Source organism: Chiloscyllium punctatum, chromosome 14 (genome assembly GCF_047496795.1).
Source record: "Chiloscyllium punctatum isolate Juve2018m chromosome 14, sChiPun1.3, whole genome shotgun sequence".
In the NCBI taxonomy this organism is placed as follows: Eukaryota; Metazoa; Chordata; class Chondrichthyes; order Orectolobiformes; family Hemiscylliidae; genus Chiloscyllium; species Chiloscyllium punctatum.
The window spans coordinates 16685796-16701714 of NC_092752.1; the positions used below are offsets into that span (position 1 = coordinate 16685796).

Here is a 15919-nt window from a genome sequence, read left to right on the forward strand (position 1 = left end):
CCCCCACTCACCCATTGTACTCTATGCTACTTTCTCCACCCCCACCCTCCTCTAGCTTATCTCTCCACGCTTCAGGCTCACTGCCTTTATTCCTGATGAAGGGCTTTTGCCCGAAACATCGATTTCGAAGCTACTTGGATGCTGCCTGAACTGCTGTGCTCTTCCAGCAACACTAACCCAGAATCTGGTTTCCAGCATCTGCAGTCATTGTTTTTACCGAGCTCTTCCAGTACAGTTATAATACCGTCATCAACCTGACAATGTGGAAAGTTTCCCAGGTATGTCCTTTACACAAAACAGGTCAAATCCAACCTAGTCAATTACTGACCTATCAGTTTACTCTTGATCACCAGCAAAGCATTGGAAGGTGTCATCAACAGTGCTATCAAGCAGCACCAGCTCAGCAATAACCTGCTCAGGGCCAGTCAGCTCCTTTTCTCTTTACAATATGGGTTTAAACATGAACAAAATAGCTGAATTCCTGAAGTGAGGCAAGAATGACAGCCCTTGTCATCAAGACCGTATTTGACAGAGTGTGGCATCAAGGAGCCTTAGCAAAACTGGAATCGGGGGCAAACTCTCTGCTGGATGGAGTCATACATGGCACATAGGAAGATGGTTCTGGTTGTTGGAAGTCAATCATCTCAACTGCAGAACATCTCTACCGGAGTTACTCAGGGTAGTGTTTTAGACCAAATATCTTCAGCTGCTTTATCAATGACCTTCCATCCATCATAAGGTCAGAAGTGGGAATGTTCACTGATGACTGCACTATGCTCAGCATCAATTGTGACTCCTCAAATACTGAAGCAGTCCATGTTCAAATGCAACAAGTTCTGGACAATATCTAGTCTTGAGCTGACAAGTGGCAAGTAACATTCGCACTGCACAAATGTTAGTCAATGACTGTCTCCAATAAGAGACAATCTAACCACCTGCCCTTGACATTAAGTGGTGTCAACATCACTGAATCTCCCTTTATCAACATCCTGAAGGTTACCATTGACCAAAACTCAATTGGACTCACTACATAAACAAAGTGGCTACAAGAGCAGATCAGAGGCTAGGAATACTGTGACAAGTAACTCACCTCCTGATTTCACAAAGCTTATTCATAATCTACAAGTCACAAGTCAGGAGTGCGACTGAATACTCCTCACTTGCCTGGATGGTTAGAACTCCAACAACATCCAAGAAGTTTGATACCATCCAGGACAAAACAGCCCATTTGACTGGCATCAAATCCAGAAGCATCTAATTCATCCACTACCAATACTCAGCAAATACTGCTGCCATTATCTACAAGGTGTGCTGCAGAAATTCACCAAAGATCCTTAGATAGCTTCAAAATGTACTACCACTTCCATCTAGAAGGACAAGGGCAGCAGATACAAAAACAGTAATTGCTGGTAAAGCTCAGCAGGTCTGGCAGCATCTGTGAAGAGAAATCAGAGTTAACATTTTAGGTCAAGTGACCCTTCCTCAGAACTGATTGTGAGTTCTGAGGAAGAGTCACTGGACCCAAAATGTTAGCTCTGATTTATCTCCATAGATGCTGCCAGACTTGCTCAGCTTTTCCAGCAATTTCTGTTTTGGTTTTTGATTTACAGCTTCCACAATTCTTTTATTTTTTTATTAAGGGCTGCAGGTAACACCATGACCTGCAAGTTCTCCACCAAGCCACTCACCATCCTGAGCTGGAAATATATTGCCATTCCTTCACTGTTGCTGGGTCAATATCCTGGAATTCCCTCTCTAAGGGCATTGTAGTCTCCCTCAAATATGTGCATTGCAGTGGTTCAAGAAGGCAGCTTACCACCACCTTCTTAAGGGCAATTAAGGATGGACAATAAATGCTAGCTCAACCAGCGTCACCCATATCCCATGAGTGAATACAAAAAACAAGAAACGGAGTTAATATTGTGTTTTAAAACCAGTTATATTGGACTCAAAACATTAACTCTGTTTTTCTCTCGACAGATTGTGCTAGACCTGCCCAGTTTCTCCAGCACATTCCAATTTTACTTAGGATTTTCAACATCCACACTTTCATGAATGATTGTCACCTGCAATGCAGTATGTTCTTCTGAAACAAACAGTCTTTAAATTGTAAATGTGTAAAGTTAAAAGAATAATCAGCATTAAAAATTGCATTATCTAACATAGGAATTCCCACCTGTTTAAACTGCACTTTTTCTCTCAGTTGATTTGGCACTCACCTCCGAGCTGGAAGGTTAACACCAGCAGCAAGTGTCGATGTACAAGCAAGCAAGCAGAGTATTCCTGCAGTATATGCATCCTCTATAAGTTTTCGTTCATCATTTGTTAGTCCACTGTGGTGATATGCTAATCCATATGGCACAGTGTTACGTAAAATAGGACATATCATACCATTTCCAATGTTTTTCAATTCTTGAATAACAGCACACTTTTCTTTCTCCTTTATGGTTATGAATGATCTGGGGAAAACAGATTGTTGAGAAGATTAAACATAAATTTTTAAAGTACATTCTGAACACTATTTCAAGGTACCAATTCCACAATTGCACTTAAAAGATCTTTCTGTTTTGCTGCAGCACCTATATCTGGAGGTACAAAGATGTTAAAGCACAGAAGTGGGCCCTGGGCTATTTGGCCCAATTTTATCCTACACATGAATACTAAGGTCTAATAACATTTACCTGTCCTCTCCCCACATTCCATCATTGTCTTCTTCAGTTTAATCTTGAGTGTTGACATTGTTTCTGCCTGACTTAAATCTGTATTTATGGTTAGGGTTTGTTTTAAAAGTCATCGTCATTGCTGGAAATGGTCTGTTTATATTTATTTTCCCCAGCCTTTTATAGTTTTAAACAATGGTAACCATCACTCAGATCAGATTAATGACTCAAAATCAATTTTGGTTATTTTTTACAATGACAGTTAACTGGATGCTAATTTGGTTCTGTACTTATGTGCAAATAATTATTAATGAGGAGACTGCTACAATTTTTGTTCTCCTGTTGACAGGTGAAGGATTAATGATTGTACTAAGAATATCAGAGTTACGAACAGAAGTAGTCCATTTGACCGTTTGAGTCTCCTTCATCACTTAATAAAATCATAGCTGGTCTGATTTTGGCCTTAACACCACTTTTTTTGTCTGCACTCCTTAAGTCTCAACTCTCTCTAAGCAACAAAGGGTCTGTTTCTGTGCTGTACATCTCTATGATTCTATGACTATTACATGTCAAGGGCAACTAGAGACAGGCACAAATACTGTATAGTCAGCGATACCCACATCCCACAAATCAATTTTTAAAAATTTAAATCTTTGTACACGATGTGATCGATTTCTTATGTCCATTTGAACATCTCTTTTCTGAATAACAGAACTTAAATTTCAGATCACCCAGACAGCCCTCCACCCTACCGCCTCCATTCTCAGTTCCACTGCTCTAACACCACCTTCCCCTCCAAAAACGCAATACAGGCAGAGTCCCCCTTGTCCTCACCTACCACCCTACCAATCTCTGCATCCAATGCATTATCGTTAAACACTTTCGCTAACTCCAACTAGACCTCACCACTAAGAATATCTTCTCCTCCCCACCCCTCTCCGCCTTCCGCAAGGACTGTTCCCTTCACCAATCCTTGGTTTGCGCCTCTCTCCCCATCAACACCAACCCAACCATCAGGTACTTTCCCCTGCAACTAGAAAAGATGCAAAACCTGCTGGCACACCAACTCCCTCACCTCCATAAAGGGCCTCAAATAGTCCTTCCAGGTGAGACAAAGGTTGAACTGCCTCTCCTCTGGTTTAGTTTATTGTATCCGATGCTCCCAATATGGTCTTCTCTACATCAGGGAGACCAAATGTAAACTCAGGGCACATTTCCCTGAGCATCTCAGCTGGGCCCGCGGGGCTTACCTGACCTCCTAGTCACCGCCCATTTTAATTCCACTTCCCACTCCCTTTTGGACATGACCATCCTTGGCCTCTTCCATTGCCACAATGAATCAAACCGCAAATCGGAGGAACAACACCTAATCTTCTGCATGGGCAGCCTACAGCAAAGAGGACTCAACACTGAGATCTGCAATATCAAATAACTTCGCTTCCCATCACCGACTCCCTTCCCAGCCTCTCCCTCTCTCTTCCATCCTTTCATTGTACATTCTTTCTCGCTACAAATCAGATTCCTTCCTCCCATCGATCAACCAGGCTGTACCCTTTACCTGTGTTCACCTATCCCCACCTCACCACCCTGCGCGCCCCCCTTCCACAGCTCCCCTTACACCCACCCTCAGTACTGAAGAAGGATTACCCTCGAAACATTGACTTTTCCACCTCTTGATGCTGCCTGGCTTTCTGTTCGAGCCTCCTGTTTGTCTACCTTGGAATCCAGCAGCTGCAGTTTTTTTGGCTCTAATTACATTTCAGGTAGGCTGAACAAACTGGAGAGAATCTGGCAGAAGGCAGAATCAGCCTTCTCGTCTCAGATTGTTAGCTGCAGTTCTAAACATCAATCCACCAATATGACCAACAAGAATTTCTGGACTCGGGTTTCAGGAATATTTCTTCCTTGAACAAAGTTAACTTGGGGCTTCTGCTGCCAATGCCAACAATAGTACTTCAAATGTGGTTCAAAATATAGTGAAACACTTTAAAGTAGGTTTACAGTTCTTCAAAAAGTCATTGCAACTTTTGACTAATTTTAAAAACCTAACAAAGTGTATTTTTAAAAAAAATTGCTTGAACTTGTAATTAAAAGTACAACATACCGAATTAATAAAATTACTGTTCTGTACAAAGATGCTGAAAAGATAGCATTTTCTTTGCTTTTATACTAGAAATGGAGCTGATTTATTGACATAAATGTTGTCAATATGTCAGCATAGGTCAGCAGTTAAGTATTCTGTGTTAATTGTTTAACCACCTGACTCCTCAAAGCTTCTTGCTCTATCACCTGCCAGGACTGCGTTAGACTAACTTCCATTGCTGTGAAACTATACAGCTGCTGGAATGCTTAAGAAACTTGACACCATGCAGGACAAAGCATCATCAGCAGTCCAATCGTCATCTTACAAATCCACTCATCCGTTAAATGGCATCTTGCAGTTTCATTGGAAAGTATCTATTGAATGTACAGCAGCAAGCCATCAAGGACTTTGACAGCACTTGTCAAACCTACAACCTTTAACATTTACAAAGACAAGGGCAGTAGGTGCATGATCAACTAAAGTTCCTCTTTAAGTCATACCAATTTGGCTTAGCCATACATTTCAATTTCTTCTTCATTGCCGGGTTAAAATACTGGGACTCCCTACCTAATGGCATTCAGCATACTGATTGCAGTGGTTCAAGAGGAAGGCTTATCATCACCCTCTGAAAGGCAATTAGATTTATGCATCAAATGTTGATCTTGCCAGTAGCTTCTTTCATATCTCGAGAATGAATAAAAATAGTATGAAATAAATCCTTCAGTAACAGACATAAATGTGAACCTGGGTTAGAAAACAAAATTGAATTAGTTCATGGAGAAAGTGAGGACGGCAGCTGCTGGAAGTCAGTGTCAATAAAATGTGGAGTTGGAAAGGCTGTGCTTTTCCAGCTCCACATTTTATTGATTCTGAATTTATTCATTTTGGCCAGAATGGATCACTGATCCAAAAAGACATAATTCCTTTGTCAGATTAACATTTTGATTTTATATTACATTATCTGAAAAGTTTACATGTGAAATTTATATGAAATAATTACATACATACTTGTTTAAATACTTGCAGAGCATCTTGTTCACATTTTCACAATTCTTTTTGGTGGGACAGAACACAAGACAGGAATAATTCGGAATAACTTCAGTCACCAGTGCAATTAAGTGATCTGGATCAATCTTCTCCATATTACTTGAATACTATGAGAAAAATAAATCAAAACTAAACTATGTCATCTTGTCCCCAAAATGTCACTTAATCCTTCTACTTGCTTACATTTCTATAAATATTGTTATTTCTAATGCTTATTTGCCCTATTTCCATGAGTACATTAGTATAAAAGTTGATGGTCTGCATAAATATATTTGTATATGAATAATGTGTATCATCTTATATTCACAGAACATAACAGGCACATATTTACTTATGCATCTGCCTGTCTTCAACAGGGTGTAAAGAGCACTTAATCATGTATATTCAAATCTTAATGATAAGCAATGCAATGAAAGATTAACTCGCAAATCAGAAATATATATAGTTACAGAATACTCTTATATCCCCAATGGCATTGGCTGATACCAAGGGCCAAGTCAAAAGCTGCTTCCTATGAAATATGTACTTCCAAAGTCTTACCAGATTGATTTCTTAGGTTAGGGATGATATATCAGAAATTTAAGGGAAGAAGCAAAACTAAATTCTAAAAGGAAGGCAATGGGCTTCTATTTACACTGTAGTATAACTGCTGAAACAAATTTGCTTTAGAACTGTAACTAAACCTGGAACTTTCCATCTGAATGATGAATCATTTAACATTGTACTGAACCTTGTAACTTAATATGCGAGAAAACGTGAAATAGTCTTCTGATTTGTTGTCCACCTCGTAAATTTTATCACAAATTTTGACGTACTCTTTTAGTTGAACCTAGAAAAGATAATTTTATTTAAGTTGAAGAATACAAAAATAAAAGTGTTTGTACAAATGTACTTACATCACTTATGTTTTAAAACCACTAACAATCAGGAGAGAGATAGTAGCAATATGACAAGAAAGTTTTCACGATTGTAGGCATCAAGTGTCATTATCAACAGTCTCAGGTTAGACATAACACAGACAGATGATGTATGTAATGAGACATCTTATAAGCACATTGTGCTCACAATGTCCTTCATGTTTGATCTCAGATCTCTGCCATGTCAGTGTAACAATTTTTCTAATCTCACTTGTCTAACAGGAGTTGTTCTTGCTTGCCCACTTGGAGCTGGACTGCAAATACCCAAACTAATTTCACAAAGAGTCCTTCCAGAACAGGAAAGGAAATTTTCAACTCTAAAGACTCAAATGTACATCAGCGCCCTGTATCGAAGTTTAATCTTTTGATGATAACATTGTCAAACATAAACCGAATAAAACAACTTAGCACCAACTGTAACAACACTTTTCATTTTTTTTGTGAATTAGGGCGATATATCTTCCATTACCTTTGCCCCAACCATATTACAGGAACATTAAAAAAAGGTCAATTTATAATTAAGATTATTAAAATCTGATTATGCCTATTACCAACACATTTACCTGAATCTACTATTCGTTAGTGGGGAATTAAAAACCTATTGCTACTTAATCTTTGTTGTTTTAAGACCTCTGAACTCTGCTATTTTATGCAGTGGAGATCAAGTCTCAACATGTGTGTTTCTCATCCTTGATCATATTGTGTGCACTGGATGCTGTTTGTGCCATGAAATACAACATGTGCGTGACAAGGTCACAAATATGATGCACTGACATCCTGAAATATGCATTTTATCAGGAAAATAAATGGCTTAAAATGGTCTACTCAGTAGCAAATTTTAATTTCCAGATGAAACTGAGAAACAGCAGCATTAAATCCACCAGACCTCTAGGTGGATGAAGATAAAAAGCTGCAAGTAGGGATGATGTAGAGGTCATCCTATAAAAGATTGTAATGTAAACTATTTGAATATTTTCAAGGCCCCAATAAGTAAATCATTACATCAAATATAACAATAACAATCCTGAATATAGTCATGCTTATTACTTATGTAAATATTCTTCTATCTTTTAATTTCTGTTCACAGCAATAGCATATTCATTTCTGCTTTGTTTTGATATAATTTAGTGATGATGCTCTGCAAATTTGCCTTTTTGCTAGGGCAATTGCGTAAGCTTCTCCATGATTTTCACCTGCTTGATCCTTAATATGAACCTGAAAATGGATTATTAGATCAGGAAAAAACAAATTATTTTAATGATCTTTGGCTTTACTTTATATACATTGTAATTTGATTTTTATTTGACTTACTTATTGTTGCCACAAGTACCTAAGTACAGTGAAAAGTTTTGTTTCGCATGCAGTACAGGCAGATAGAGTCATAGAGTCATAGAGATGTACAGCATGTAAACAGACCCTTTGGTCCAACCTGTCCACGCCGACCAGATATCCCAACCCAATCTAGTCCCACCTGCCAGCACCTGGCCCATATCCCTCCAAACCCTTCCTATTCATATACCCATCCAAATGCCTCTTAAATGTTGCAATTGCACCAGCCTCCACCATATCCTCTGGCAGCTCATTCCATACACGTACCACCCTCTGCATGAAAAAGTTGCCCCTTAGGTCTCTTTTATATCTTTCCCCTCTCACCCTAAACCTATGCCCTCTAGTTCTGGACTCCCTAACCCCAGGGAAAAGACTTTGTCTATTTATCCTATCTATGCTCCTCATAATTTTGTAAACCTCTATAAGGTCACCCCTCAGCCTCCGACACTCCAGGGAAAACAGCCCCAGCCTATTCAGCCTCTCCCTATAGCTCAAATCCTCCAAACCTGGCAACATCCTTGTAAATCTTTTCTGAACCCTTTCAAGTTTCACAAGATCTTTTCGATAGGAAGGAGACCAGAATTGCACGCAATATTTCAACAGTGGCCTAACCAATGTCCTGTACAGTCGCAACATGTTCTCCCAACTCCTCTACTCAATACTCTGACCAAACGCCTTCTTCACTATCCTATCTACCTGCGACTTCACTTTCAAGGAGCTATGAACCTGCTCTCCAAGGTCTCTTTGTTCAGCAACACTCCCTAGAACCTTACCATTAAGTGTATACGTCCTGCTAAGATTTGCTTTCCCGAAATGCAGCACCTCACATTTATCTGAATTAAACTCCATTTGCCACTTCTCAGCCCATTGGCCCATCTGGTCAAGATCCTGTTGTAATCTGAGGTAACCCTCTTCGCTGTCCACTACACCTCCAATTTTGGTGTCATCTGCAAACGTACTTACTGTACCTTCTCGCATCCAAATCATTTATGTAAATGACAAAAAGTAGAGGACCCAGCACCGATCCTTGTGGCACTCCACTGGTCACAGGCCTCCAGTCTGAAAAACAACCCTCCACCACCACCCTCTGTCTTCTACTTTTGAGCGAGTTCTGTATCCAAATGGATAGTTCTCCCTGTATTCCATGAGATCTAAACTTGCTAAACAATCTCCCATGGGGAACCTTGTCGAATGCCTTACTGAAGTCCATATAGATCACATCTACTGATCTGCCCTCATCAATCTTCTTTGTTATTTCTTCAAAAAACTCAATCAAGTTTGTGAGACATGATTTCCCACGCACAAAGCCATGTTGACTATCCATAATCAGTCCTTGCCTTTCCAAATACATGTACATCCTGTCCCTCAGGATTCCCTCCAACAACTTGCCCACCACTGAGGCCAGGCTCACCAGTCCATAGTTCCCTGGCTTGTCTTTACCGCCCTTCTTAAACAGTGGCACCACGTTTGCCAAGCTCCAGTCTTCTGGCACCTCACCTGTGACTATCTCAGCAAGATAAAACATACAAGGACATACAGATCATAGGTAATTGAATAGAGTGAGGCATACAAAGTTACAGCTGCACAGGAGGTGGGTAAAAGCAAGATCATTCACTGACATGTTCATCTCCTAACTTTTCCTTTTATTCTACTGGGCATTACCTACAAAGAAGCAGGTTTTAAATTTTTATTTAATGTGCTTTAGAAGCACAAGGCCATAAAGAGGCAGATAGAATAACTTTCTGTGAAGTCCTTTTGGAAGTAAAGTCAACAAACCACTCCACCAAATAGTTGTCATCTCAAAGTAACCTGAAAGCACTTATGATAGTTAAATATTAACTGTTTTCAGACATATAGAAAAAAATTGAGATGAGCGGAACAGAATTGCAACTATGCAGACCAGCAATAGATTGTTTGTCCATATAATATTTAAATATAGATATGATTTTTATTTCTTTTTATCTTACTTACAGGTCGAAAGTTACTAGCGAAATGTTCTGCCTTCAAAAAGTGCTGCAAATCACTCACATTATTCAGGGTTGCACTCATTCCAATGATTTGCGTTGTTTCTAGAAATATAGGCAGAAAATATTGAACCTAATGAAATATTACTGGCAATGGTCAAGTTTGGAACTGGACTGGTGAGTTTTTATTGTCAGATTTGGTACATGCGCAAGCCCGAACTCTTATAAATGGTTAAGACGAGACAGTCACTTTGGGTATATAATATGAATCTGTCTGCAGACTTCTCTGCACGATATACGTCATTGGTCTGGATCAGAAAGATTTGTTTTTTCCACAAAAAATAAAAGAGTCTTCTGTACCAGAGTCTATCTCAATATATATGGAAGAGCAAGTGGGGGGGGGGGGGGGTCTAACATTGAATCCAAGGGAACTCCACTATATTTCTTTCTCTAGTCCAATGCAATCATTCAACACTTCTGTTTCCTGTCACTCAGCAAAGTTCGATTTTTTTTTTATTCCAGGAGCCCTAGTTTTGCTCAGAAGCCTGTTGTGTGGCACTTCATCAAATGTCATTTGGAAGAAAAATAATCATCTGCTCTTTAATGACTGTTTCACCGAAGCATTTCCTTAAAATTAGAAATGCATAATTAATCTATGACAATTACATAACAAGTTCAAGGGTTCTTCATGGTCTAACCATAATACAATATCTACTATGAGCTAGTTCAAATATTTCAGATTACTTGAGCTTGGAACCAAAACTTTGGTATAAGCAATTAAAACAAATCAGGAGGAAGAAACTACATAAATGAAGAATGCCCATTGTGCATACAGATCGAACCCAATGAATTGCCTGCCCACAAGGAATTGATAGAAGTTTGACTATTTTGCATTACCTAAAATAATTTCTCCTCATCCCATCAGGCTATAAAGTGGATTGAGGCACAATAATGAAGTCATCCATCCATCAGCACTAGTTAGGGAAGTGGTGTTGGTCAATGGTGACCATTAGTGGTGTCAGGGGGTGGGGTGTGCTCCGCTAGTGTTATGGTGGGAGTATTTTAAAACAAATTAAATTTGTAGATGAGTTTCTTAGGTGATGCCTGACTGGAGTATAAAATAGCAGGATGAGAATGCTCCCTTCTCACTACACAAGTTCTCATTTTATTGCAGGCTATCTGGAGAGAGAAAATTGGAAGCAATATTCTCTTATGTCTCTCAGTAACTTTTATTAATCTTGGATAGCTCATTTGATCTTATCAACCTTTGGTCAAATTAAGAAATTGTATTGTCTGTGACAGAAAGTTAAATGCCATCATTCAAGAGTATAATTAACATCCAAAAGGCAAAATGTAGAGATCTGTCATGCACTCAAAGAGATAGGAATGAAATCAAAACAACATAAAATGCTATGAAGTGCAAACACTGATCGTACTTACTGCTTGTGTAGAGAATTTTAGACAATGTCATTTCAAGTACAGCTCCACGACTTCCTTCACCAAGCATGTGCAGCTACATTCAAACAGAAGAAGCATTTAAATCACATTATTATGATGGGAATGTGACCCCAAGAATTCAGGAATGAGGATAATTAGGCATCATATAAAATAACAAAAGCACAGCTTAATGGGTTTATTGTGAGAATATTTGGTCAGCGAGACAGGTGGTGAATGATCCAGGGAGTTCAGGTTCTTGTAGGAAATTACTAGCTGCTGACTGCCAGAAAAAAATCAAAGGTCTTACTGCTTTATTGTAACATGACAGAATGGAACAGAGTCATCGTCAGCTGAACTTGTTCAGTCCATCTTGTTCAGATGCTCGTACCACAACTGAATACTGTCATCATCAGTGAAATAGATAGAACATACATTAGGATTGATGATGTTGAGATGAGCAGAGATTTTGAAATTCTATGGGGTAGCATGGAATCATGAGCATTTGTTAATAATCCTGAGCATTTAAAAATCAATAGTTAGTAAATGCTAGGCAAAATGAGTCAATGTAGGTTTTTAGAATTGTTGCAATGAGCAAATAGGACATAGTAGAAGACAGGATGGAAATTAATTGAAATGGCAAAACTAATTCTAAGAGATTCAGGACAGAGAAAAAAAGAGACCTTCATACAGAGAATCAGGATGTGGAAGTTGATCTAGGTTCAGCAGTTGAGACAGAAACTGTGCCATTACTGGATAGATGAATAAAGGAAAGTGAATTAAGGAGTTTATGAAGTGGGCAGTTGAGATTTGGATTATTTGTTAATGTGGAAGGGGACAGAATAGGTTGACCAAATGATTGACTTCCATGTTAGAACTTCTATGGGATTAATTTCCTCTGTGTTTCTCACAGGCAATAACACTACCTCTGCTGAATAAACAGGATTTCCAACAAAGTTCCTGAGTTAATGCAATTCAGTACGAAAGTCCTGAGAAAATTCATTGCCTGTGTATTTTGTGTCATTGAATATGTTACAGCACCACCATGAGTTAGTGGATGTAATCACAGTGTGACAAATATACCTTGCAGTTTTTATTATAAATTAGAACATAAAAAGTAAACCGGAAGTGCACATAGTTGAGGATTCTTAAAATATGAAGCTATACAGTACAGCTGTAACATTTAAAGGTGGAACTAATTCAAAAATTAGAATATCACCTTGTCTTGTGGAAGGATTGTAAATTTTTTGAAGTGAGAAAGAAGTCTCAATTGCCTTTCAATCCCTGATGAGACCATACTTTTATCATTCTAAATTTAATCCTTTACCCAACTTTCTCTCAAAGGTTTTTTACATTCCAAATCAATCAAAAATGTGGAAAAAAAAGAATCTGGACCAAGACACTGTTCTATCTTGCACATGGAAAATTTGAACTGCAATACTGTTTCTAAAAGCTCCCTTTGTCTGTACTCGGAGGCCAGAGTTTAAATGTAAACAAGCTTCTTGCATGCTTCCCAAACAGGAGTTCATTTCCTCCTACCTCCCTCTGCACTTCCCCTAGCCCCCATCTTCTGCATTAACCATATGCCAAGAGCTTGCTTGGAGAGCTTTGCATGAGTGACTGGTAAAAAACTTTTTAATTACCCCTCTCCCTTTTGAAGTGGGCTGCTTAACTCTGTTTTCTGTTCACTATGCAGTATAGTTAAAGTTGGGAGTCAGTTAGTGGGGTTTTGAATTTGCCTTTTTCATTCACTTCATGATACCTTTTATTACTGTTTTAACATGCTAGCTTTCTACAACCTTTTTTAAATTCAATCGACAAAATTTGTTAATAGGATAAATCAATATAGCAAAAATCAGAAAGCTTACCTCATCTACTACAATAAGTCCTAAACTAGTAATTCTCTCTGTTTCTATTAAGGCATTGACCAAACTATGTGCCTTCTCAATGGTGGCAATGTACAGAGATTTCTTCTGTCTACGCTTGATTGGAGGGAATTTGCCTTTACTTCCGGCATATTCTTCCACCAAGAAATTAAATTCTATTCCAAAAGCTGAAAGACCTCGCACCTAAAGGTGACAAACAAAAGGAAAGCATTATTGTTTTAAAGTTAGTTTATTAATTACAATAAACCTTTCCCAAACTGTGTCTCATCCATGTTATTCTATTAAAGTTATTTTACAGGGCCAAATAAGATTAGTAAATGTTAGTCCATAGTCAACATCAGAGTATTACTTAAATTGATAAAAACTACAGAAAGGGACTTGGGGTTACTTGTGCATGAAACTCAGAAAGCTTGCATACGGGTGCAGCAGGAAATCAGGAAAAATAATGGAATGTTGGCCCTTATTTCAAGAAGATTGGAGTACAAGAGTAGGAAGTCTTAATTCAACTGTAAAATCATAGAATGGAAACAGGCCATTTTAGCCCAACAAGTCCACACCGACCTTTTGAACAGTATCCTACCCAGACCCATTATCCTACTACTCTACAGTTCTCCTGACTAATGCACCCATAACCTACATATCCCTGACTACTATGGGCAATTTCCCATGGCCAATCCACCTAATCTGCACAGCTTTGGACTGTGGGAGGAAACAGGAGCACTCCGATAAAACCCATACAGACACATGGAGAATGTACATACTCCACACAGACAGTCGCCTAAGGCTAGAATTGAAGCCAGGTCCCAGGTGCTGTGAGGCAACAGTGCTAACCAGTGAACCATCGTGCTGCCCACAGTGCTGGTGAGGCAACATCTGGAGCACTGGTCCACTTATTTAAGAAAAGGTATCATTTTAATTGGAGAATGTCAGAGAAGGTTCACGAGGAGGATCTGGTATAGATGGATTGTCTTTTGAGTAAAGGCTAAACAGGTTGGGACTCTACTCACTGGGCATAGTCTCAGAATAAAGGAGAGCCAATATAACATTGGGATGAGAGAAATTATTCTATCAGAGGGTTGAGAGTCTTTGGAACTTCTTACCACAGAGTCACGTGGATGCAGAGTCCTTGTGTGTATTTAAGGCTGATAGATAGATTCTTGATCAGTAGGAGAACCAAGGGTTGCAGGAAAGAGCAGGAAAGTGGACTTTGAACAATGTTGGTTGAATCTTATTGAATGGCGGAGCAAATCCAAGGGGCTGAATAGCCTACTCCTGTTTGTATTTCTTATGGTTTATAAGTGAGCCTGAATTACTTAGGGGATTATGGTGTGCTTAACCTGTCAAGGTTAGGATTTGAACTGAAGTCTTGGCTTAATAGATCAATACAACAAAGATCCTGTATCCTACTCAACCACCAGTATTCCACTTTTGGTTACTGTATCCCTTCCGCACTATATGGAGGACACAAAACATGAAGAAGAATATAAACACGTCTTCATATTTGACCAAGATAATGTATTATAGTCAGATTACAGATTACACATTCGTTTACTCTGATGTTGAACTGCTTTGTTTACATTACTAAGAATGGATTTTGGTTCTAACATAATATTCAGGATCATATAAGCAACCTAACTCCTAAGTACGCTAAAACCAAGAGTTCCAAGATCAATGCTGGAGCTACTCAAAGTATAAGAGCATCTCAACACAAGGCCACGATCATCTACGAGACGATTAAATTCCATTCTACACTAAAATGTAACCACTTGGATTATAATTATCAGATAATCTGGTTTTATTACATTGATTGATGGATAAATGCTGGCCAGGACGCAGTGGATAAATGTCTTACTTCTCTGCAAAGTAGTGCCATCGTAGCTTTTACATTTATCTTCCAGAACAGACAGGACCTTGGTTTAACACCTAATCCAGAAAATATCACCTCTGACAGTGCAGCATGCCTTCAGTTTTAGTAAATTCCTCCTAAATCCAGCTGACTGAAAATTGCAATCATCTCAAAATTGGACATTTTTCTCCTAGCCTATAAATATGGCAAGTGGAGAAAAAAAAGTAATAATTGCAAAATCTTTGAAAAACCATGTGGTTACATGTCACATCCTTGAAATCATTGTAACCACTAGATGGTATTTTGGCAGCTGCATGCTGAAGCTTGGATATTAAAATCTGGTACCTCACTGAGAATGTCCTTTCGGTCAATTCAGGTGGACAAGCGAGCTTTCCAACCCAAGAAAACAAAAGATAGAACAAGCTCTAGCCAGTTCAGAAACTTGACATTAAAATATTTACTTTTATCACCTGCCTGCTCTCATCTGATCTGGTGGATAATCCAAATCCGTTAAAATCCAAAATTTGGCACATTCTCAGTGCTAAGGTGCCTTTTTTAGACATCTGATCTGCACTAAACTGGAGCATCAGCCAAGAAGTATGTGTTCAAGTCACTGGAGTGGAACTTAAACCTCCAACCTCTAACTCAGAGATGTGAGTGCAAACAACTCAGCCACTATTGACAAAAAAAAGAGGGTTGGAAGAACTTATTGATTAACACAGAGCATTCTGTAGATGGTACAATTGCTACCGC

General features: G+C 38.8%; 1 protein-coding gene across 7 annotated transcripts in view; it reads right to left on the bottom strand.

The window, feature by feature from the left end:
* The window catches only part of helq (helicase, POLQ like), a 54886-nt gene that overhangs the window by 29400 nt on the left and 9567 nt on the right, over nt 1–15919 (bottom strand). For all 7 annotated transcript variants that reach the window (XR_011962396.1, XM_072583969.1, XM_072583967.1 and 4 more), the window contains 6 exons: nt 13303–13503; nt 11441–11513; nt 10008–10105; nt 6521–6619; nt 5752–5897; nt 2220–2459 (listed from right to left, as the gene is read on the bottom strand). Coding sequence is in view for 6 of the 7 variants with exons in the window: in XM_072583969.1 (XP_072440070.1) it covers nt 2220–2459; nt 5752–5897; nt 6521–6619; nt 10008–10105; nt 11441–11513; nt 13303–13503 (857 nt within the window). In the remaining variant the exon portion in view is untranslated. The remainder of the gene's footprint in view (nt 1–2219; nt 2460–5751; nt 5898–6520; nt 6620–10007; nt 10106–11440; nt 11514–13302; nt 13504–15919) is intronic.